This window comes from Octodon degus, unplaced genomic scaffold (assembly GCF_000260255.1).
Source record: "Octodon degus isolate 3935 unplaced genomic scaffold, OctDeg1.0 scaffold00035, whole genome shotgun sequence".
In the NCBI taxonomy this organism is placed as follows: Eukaryota; Metazoa; Chordata; class Mammalia; order Rodentia; family Octodontidae; genus Octodon; species Octodon degus.
The window spans coordinates 5,226,319-5,234,029 of NW_004524611.1; the positions used below are offsets into that span (position 1 = coordinate 5,226,319).

The window sequence follows — 7,711 nt, forward strand, 5'->3', positions numbered from 1 at the left end:
TCTGGCGTCGGCGAGGTCAGCGGCGCCAAGTTGGCTAGCAGGGACTGGGATGGTCGGAGGCACTAAGGAGTCTTGGGGTGCAAAAGGCGCCAGGGTAACCGTAAGCGTCGCGACTCCCAGGGGCGCCCGGCGCTGGCGCGCATGCAGCAGGTGCCCCCGGAATCCACACGTTGCGCGTCCCCGCACTCGGCCCTCGCGCACGGGACGAGCGAGGGCCCCGAGCCTTGCCTGCGCCGGCCCAACCCCCCTCCCCGTCCTGGGCGCGCCGTTCCGGGGCGTGTCCTCCGCCACCCTAGCTTCTATATAGGGGCCGGCGCGCCCAGGCTGGCCAGACGCTAGCGCGGCGACTGGTCGCTGAGGATCTGCCATTGTGCGCCTGCCCGCATCCCGCAGCCTCCACCGTGCGCTGTCACAGCTCCGTCCCCTCGAGCTCCGACTGCGCTAGCAGCTGCCCCAGTGGCGAACACCATGCATCGGGCGCGCCCTGCGCTCTGGGCCGCCGCACTCATCGCCCTAGCGCTGCTCCGCGGGCCGCCCGGGGCGCGGGCCGGCATGAGCGCGGTGGGCGCGGGCCCGGTTGTGCGCTGTGAGCCGTGCGATGCGCGTGCGCTGGCGCAGTGCGCGCCTCCGCCCACCGCTCCCGCGTGCGCCGAGCTGGTGCGCGAGCCCGGCTGTGGCTGCTGCCTGACGTGCGCGCTGCGCGAGGGCCAGGCGTGCGGCGTCTACACTGAGCGCTGCGGCTCTGGCCTGCGCTGTCAGCCGAAGCCAGAGGAGCCGCGCCCTCTGCACGCGCTCTTGCACGGCCGTGGGTACTGCGCCAACGCCAGCGTTGCTGGCCGCCTGCACCCCTTCCTGCTGCCAGTGCCCTCCGCTCCAGGTGAGCCACCTCTCGGGAGGTGGGAGCGGGGAAACGGAGGCCCCCAAGCGAAGGCGCGCGCCCGATGCTCCAGCTGCAGCCAGCTCTGTGACTCGCCTCCTCCGAGCGCAGAGTGCGGGATTGCAGAGCGATTTCGGTGCAGTTAGGAGCTGTTCGTGGCTGGGAGAGTAGGGTCCGAGCCTGGCGGCCAGTGGGGTCTGGAGCGAGCAGGTGGTAGGCGCGACGCAGGCCATGGCACTCTCGGAAACTGCTAGCGTTGGCTCGGGCTTTGCTGTGCAAAGTAACGTAAGTCCTCGCGTCCAGAAAGGAGCAGGGTTGGATCCAAGCAGCTGCGTCTCTACGGTTTGAAGCAACTTCTCGAGGTCCGCCCGAGGCAGCGAGCCTGTAGGTCTGAACCTCATCTGCCACTTTCAGAGCCACCCCACTTGTTCCCCGCCTGCCACCGCGCACCTGCAAGGGCCCGAGGAGCGCGGCCAGTGGAGCCAGAACAGATTTCAGCGACTGGGGCAGGATTAGTCATCCCCAGGACTGTTTACTCCTTAATCCGAGATGGGAGAAGTGAGGTGTGGTTGAGGGCGACCCCAAAAGAGGAAAAAATGCAGAAGTGCTCGGCGCTTGGCCCTCGGGGCTCAGCCCCGGGCGGGAGGCGGCGCCTCTGGTAGGGACCTGGCGCGGTTCCCTCTGAGGCTAAAAGGATCCGCAGCTGGTGCTCCGAATTTCGAGCGGGCTCACTTAGCCAGTCTGGGTTCGGAAGGCCCGGAGTATCCAGTGGGTCCTCGGCCCCCTCCTACCCGCAAGCGGCCCTCTAGGACTGCAGACCCGGGGGCCCTCCCCCCGCTGTGGCCGCCCAGCTCCACTCCGCTGCAAAGCTGGGCTTTCCCGCGAGTGGTTGGCGTTGTTCACTCCGAAAAACACCAGGGAGTGGACAGGCGGGATTCCAGTTGCTTCCCAGGCTTTGACCAGCTGTGAAAGTCGCGGGGAGATTTTTCTTTTCTCTGAGCAAATTATATCATTTGCTCAGAGTGTGTACTTTATTGTTGGAATGCGTTTGGGGGAGGGGGTATTCAAAGGCCACCTTAGAAGTGCTGCTAAATATTCTTTTCTGGTCGGGCTTTCTCACTTCGGATTTCCACCCTGGAGGCTTTAGAGTATGTGTCTACCGGTCGGTGTGGGTGCTTACAAGGTTATAAAAACGTCTACATGACATTCAAAATCCATTTGGGGAAACTGAAGCTCCGTGCCAGGCAAAAGTCGTAGTTCTCCGCTTGGGCGTGGTCGTGCACACCTGCCTTGGGTAGACTGAGGCAGGAGGATCACAGGTTCTCACCTATCCTGGGCAATTTGCTTACTTAGTGAGAGACTTTGTGTCAGATTTTAGAGGGGGGAAAATGGTTTTTCAAAAGGCTGGGAATGTAAGCGCACTGCAGAAATCCTGGATTCAACTCCCAGCACAATAAGAAGACAAATCAGTCATAATTCTCCGTTGTTTAAACAACCATTTGTCGTCAGGTTGTAGCCAGCAATCTAAGCATTAAAAAGAGTTTAAGGGATTCTTGGGCTTCGGAAATGTAATGCAAATGTGTTCATTTACATATGCTTGGGGTCCCCTGTCCACTTCCTAAGTCAGAGTAAAGAAAACGGAAATCCAGTTGCTCAGTTACCTGATGTACCGTCAGGTATAGACCCTGGGACTCTGGATCCCCAAAGCACAAAGCCGCGCGGCTCCGGGGGAGCTGCCTAGTCCTCCAGGAGGAGAGGGCCCCCCCGCACCGCCCGGGGGAGCCTGCAGGTGCTTCCGGCGGCGCCCGGGCACTCGTGGAGAGCCTGCGCTGACCCTCCGGGGGCTTCCGGGAGCCGGCCCTGTCCCAGGGAAACAAGAAACCTGGCGTTCACATGGCGCCCGACGGGCCAGGCCCAGAACCTGCTGCCCCGCCCGGCCTGTGGACAGGCCGGGATCCAGGGCGGCCGACTTAGGTCCGCAGCCGAAGCTTTCGCGGGTCCGAACGAGCATCGGGCCCCCATGTATCTGGCCCCGAGGCCACTCCGAGTTCGCCCTAAAGGAGGAGTGAGAATCCTCGTTTACACCCAACCAGAAATGTCCTCACCAGCCAATTGGGACCCTGCTAACCCCACGTCTGTAACCAGGCGTCTTCTGTGGCGCCCCCTTGGAGGTCTGAGCTGGGCCGGAGTTGTCGCACCGCCTGCCTTCTGTGCCCTGAGGGAGGGGGGCGCATCCGCGAAGCTCAGGGTCTGTGTGGACCCTGAATTTAGCGGCAAGACCGTTTTTCCACTCGAGCTGGACTCGAGCTCTCCAGCACTGGCCCAAGAGCAGAAGTCAGGAGGCCTCCTTCACGCCCAGACTGCTGCCCACAAATGCAGTGCCAGAAAAGGAACATTTTTTTCCTCTTACCGAAAGCAGCCTCTACCCCCGGCGGAGGGGGGACCTGCAAGATAGCAGCAGCCTTCGCTGGCGCACGTCTGCCCCCTGCTGGTAGCAGGTGGAGCCACGCAGCTTTCGGCTCCACTGACAGCACCGGATAAACCGGTTCGCTGCAGCTACTTAGTAAAAGCACAGAGCAGAGTGTCTTTGGGCTGTTTTGTTGGGGGTGTGTGTGTGTGTGTGTGTGTGTGTGTGTGTGTGTGTGTGTGTGTGTGTGTGTGTGTTTCCTATTAAGGATTGAACACAGGGCTCTCACACTGAGCTACATCTCAGCCCTTTTTAAATTTTTTTTAAATTTCAAAACAGGGTCTCCCCAAGTCTCAAAGTTGTCCCAGCTGGGCTCTAACTTGTAGTCCTCCTACCTCAGCCTCCTGGAGTGCAGGACTCACAGTTGTGCACCTCCGTGCCCTGCTGCATATTGACTTTTAAACAAATGGCTTCCTCCAGGAAAACAGCAGGAAAGCAGCCGTGGTGCAGCGCATGGTACAACTTTATCAAGGCTTTTGTTTAATTTTTGGACATTGCTGAATAATATTTCAGTGGTCCAACGGCAAGACTGAGAAGGCTGCTGCTCCGATGGGCAGCGATCACGTCTTCCTCTCCCTCTTGCTTTTCCAGGGAATGCCAGCGAGTCGGAGGAGGACCAGAGCACTGGAAGCGTGGAGACCCAGCCGGTCCCCAGCACCCACCGGGTGACAGACTCCAAGTTCCACACCCTCCACAAGATGGAGGTCATCAAGAAAGGCCACGCCAAGGAAAGCCAGCGCTACAAAGTCGACTATGAATCCCAGAGCACAGACACCCAGAACTTCTCCTCTGAGTCCAAGCGGGAGACAGAATACGTGAGAGCTTTGCTTTCTTTTGGGGGGGGGGGGCAGCAGGGAGACCCACCATGAACCACAACCCAAGCTGTACGTGCCAAGTCTTAGGGTTCCTGGTTCCCCACTTCCCTCCCAACCCTCCTTCTCTAAAGGGCAGGGACCCAGTCCTGTCTCGGAGACTCTGACAAGCTTCAAGCTAAGCCAGTGCTTGCAAAATATAGTATGCCCCCAAAGTGTGATGTACCCCAAAATCCTGGTGTGCTCCAAAGTTCAGTGTGCCACCAAAGGCAACTGTGGATGGCAGACGAGCTGCCCACAGAGATGCTCCACTCTTTCCCTGAGCTCACCCAGCTCTGTCTGACTCAAGCTGACTAGGCTTGGCGTCCTCCCTGCCAATTCCATGTGGGGAGGAGGGGCCCCTGGCATGTGTTCAGGCCCACTCAACAGGACCTGTGGGCATGAAACAGGCTTTCAGCCCAGCTACCATGGCCTGATGTCCCCACTTGCCCCACAGGGCCCCTGCCGGAGGGAGATGGAGGACACGCTCAACCACCTGAAGTTCCTCAATGTACTGAGCCCCAGGGGTGTCCACATCCCAAACTGTGACAAGAAGGGGTTCTATAAGAAGAAACAGGTGAGTGGCGAGGGACATCCTCCCTAATTGTCGGTCCTCTCACCTACCCCAGGCTGCAGCCAAGTCCCTGGGGCGCCTGTGCTATGTGTGACTCAGTATTGGTCTCAGGGATGGGACCGAGTCCCGGCCACACTGCTTTCTGCAGGGCCTTTCAACTGCCCACAGCAGAGCAAAGGAGAGCCAGCCACTAACAGAAAAGGGACACACTTCCCAGCCTAGGTTGTGGAGCAGCATCTTGAATGACTGCCAGTGTGAGGACAGGAGCCCATCCTTGCCCCTGCCCTTAGTGACAGGCTGTGAATGTAAGATGGCATGTGGCGGGTGTGGCCCTGGACACTGGATTCAGGAGCCGTATTCTGGCTGGCTTCCTAACAGGCAGGCTCCCACTATTCCAGTAGTGTCCTGGTGGCCGTGGTCAGAACGCCCAGACCCCTCCCTCCTCAGCCGCTGTGTCACTGAAGTTTTTTATCAGTCACCGGGTCAACAGGTTGAGAGGTGGGGCACGGTCTCCAAGACACAGCCCGGTGTCCTGATGTCTCCGGGTTAGCCCGAGGGACCATCCTCACCCCTCCTGGAGAGTCATGCTGCACACCCGTCTGCACAGGCGCATGTGTGCACACAGACCCCCACACTGCCTCCTGGGCACAGCGGCCGGACAGGAGCCCTGGACAAAGCTGTGGCATACAGGGTGGTCACAACTTGGCCCTCTCTGTCCCCCAGTGCCGCCCCTCCAAAGGCAGAAAGCGGGGCTTCTGCTGGTGCGTGGACAAGTACGGGCAGCCCCTCCCAGGCTACAACACCAAGGGCAAGGAAGACGTGCACTGCCTGAGCATGCAGAGCCAGTAGACCAGCTGACCGCGTAAGTGGGCGGGCAATATGGATGGACAGGGGACGGGAGGGGCGGGAGGAGAGCTGGGGGATGGGCTGGGGCCGCGGTCGGCAGGTTGGGAATGGCCATGGCCCCTCCTCTGCCTCCGGACCCAGAGAGAGAGGCAGAGGCCGCTTCCAGCCCACCCGACAGGCTCAGGGGAGGCCGCACGCCATGGCTGTGTCCTAAGTGGAGTCTTCAGGGGGAAGCTCTGTCCATGGAAGGCAGTCTGACGGTTCCCAGTTATTCTTCTGAAAAAAGAATAATTTAGCTTGTGGTGCTTCAGTTTTAAGAGAGCATTTACACCTGACCTGCAAATGGAATTCTAAGCCACCCTTTTGAAGAGTTCAGTCATAGCCCTTTGTACTGCAATAAGTGAGGGAGTGATTGGAAGATTTAAAAAAAGAATATTTCCATTCATTCCTGTAGACAATAAGCAGAAGAAATTTTCAGTTTTAGTTAGAAGTAGATTCTCCTTGTAAGTTGGAGAAAATTATTTTAATTTCAGGGTGACTTTAACAATGAATGCTTAGCTATATGATATATTTAAATTTGGGGGAGATACTTAGAAGAACAACCGCGTTAGCTGGAATTTCTATTTATAGCAGTATAATTTATAGTAGCTAAATCCTGGAAGCAGCCTCTGCCCATCAGCAGATGAATGCGTAAAGAAAACATTCACACACAATGGAGTACTGCTCTGTCATAAGGAAGGATAAACTGGAGACATTGTAGGCCAGCATGGATAGTTCCTTGAGACCACGGTATTCAATGAAAGAAATCAGACACAACAAGTTTAAATATCCCATGATTTCTCATCCATGAGAAATCCAAACTGTAAATAAAGAGCAAAATAAAAGGCAGATAATAGAAAGTAGGAAGATATCTTTCAAATGAGAAGGGGATCAGGAGATGATGGAGAAGGAGTGAGAGCCTGCTGTTACGTGGCCTGCTCCACGCCGGGAACGTGACCACCACGTCCTGCGAACGTGGACTGCTAATAGGAAGTAAAAGCTGAAAAGCAGGGTAGGAGGCGCAGCCCACGTCGTAACCTGGGGCAGCGGTCGACCCCTTCCTTCTTCTGGGTGCTTCTGGGTGCATGTTCCAGTAAATTTTTCTTTTTGTTGTAGTTCACGTGGAGCTCAAACACGCCTTATTTTGCACAAAAGACTGCCAAGGACATGCTCAGCAGCTGGCTACAGCCTCGATTTATATTTCTTTTTGTGGTGAACTGATTTTAAAAACAACCAAAGTTTAGACAGATTTTTGAAACGCCTGTGGCTCCTTTAATTGGTAAACTTGAGCATCTTTCCAGTAATTAGCGAAAGCAGTTTGAAGCTTCTGGCTGCTGCCTCCACCCACACAGAGGGCCGCGGCCTCCTCCCCTCCCGGACCTTGGCGAGGTCTCCTAAGGGGGAGGCGCCCCTCCTCCCCCCTCCTGGGCTCCCTGCCTCCTGCCTCCCTCCCTCCCCTCCCCTCCCCCACTGCGCCACGTCTGCAAACCGCCCCCCGCAGCCCCCGTCACGTCAGCACAGGTGTAGGAGAGCAGGAAACCCTCAACGCCAGTCACCTGGACGTCCTGACGCCCCCTCCCAAGGCCACAGCCCGCGCGAGGACATCTTGGAGGCCTGAGCCTCTCGCCCGTGAAGATTATCAACCATCTATCTGCGAGGGGCCTGATCGACTCTGGAAGCCACTGGACAGATTCAGACGCAGTCTAACGAACAGCATGACCTAGAAGGTTCTAGGGCCCGCACCGGGAACCTGTGCACAAGCTGTGCGCGTCCCTCCATCAGGTGGCTGCTTGAGGACAGGGCCGTTTGGAAGGCTGGGCGGCCAGGGGCGCCTTGGCCTGTCCCACGGGGCGGGAGAGGCAGGGCGGCAATCCATCGGCTGCCTCCGCATTCCGGGGCCTTTGCGAGGAATCGCGGGACTTCAGATGACTGCAGAAAGTAGTGCTCGCTAGCTCAACTCCTCAAAATTCAAAGTTTGTCTTTGAGGTTAAGTTCTTTAAAAAGCAAAGGTTTATTTTCACCTCTCTCCTGTCTCCTGCTCTGAGCAATGTAAAAAA

The 7,711-nt window shown here is 57.6% G+C and overlaps 1 protein-coding gene across 1 annotated transcript; it reads left to right on the forward strand.

The window, feature by feature from the left end:
* Window positions 1-319: 319 nt before the first annotated feature.
* On the forward strand, window positions 320-7,707 carry Igfbp3 (insulin like growth factor binding protein 3). Its single transcript, XM_004630351.2, has 5 exons — window positions 320-877; window positions 3,936-4,159; window positions 4,653-4,772; window positions 5,493-5,631; window positions 6,771-7,707. The coding sequence occupies exons 1-4, from the start codon at window positions 469-471 to the stop codon at window positions 5,616-5,618; spliced, it is 879 nt and encodes a 292-aa protein (XP_004630408.1). The 5' UTR covers window positions 320-468; the 3' UTR covers window positions 5,619-5,631; window positions 6,771-7,707.
* The last annotated feature ends 4 nt before the right edge of the window (window positions 7,708-7,711 follow it).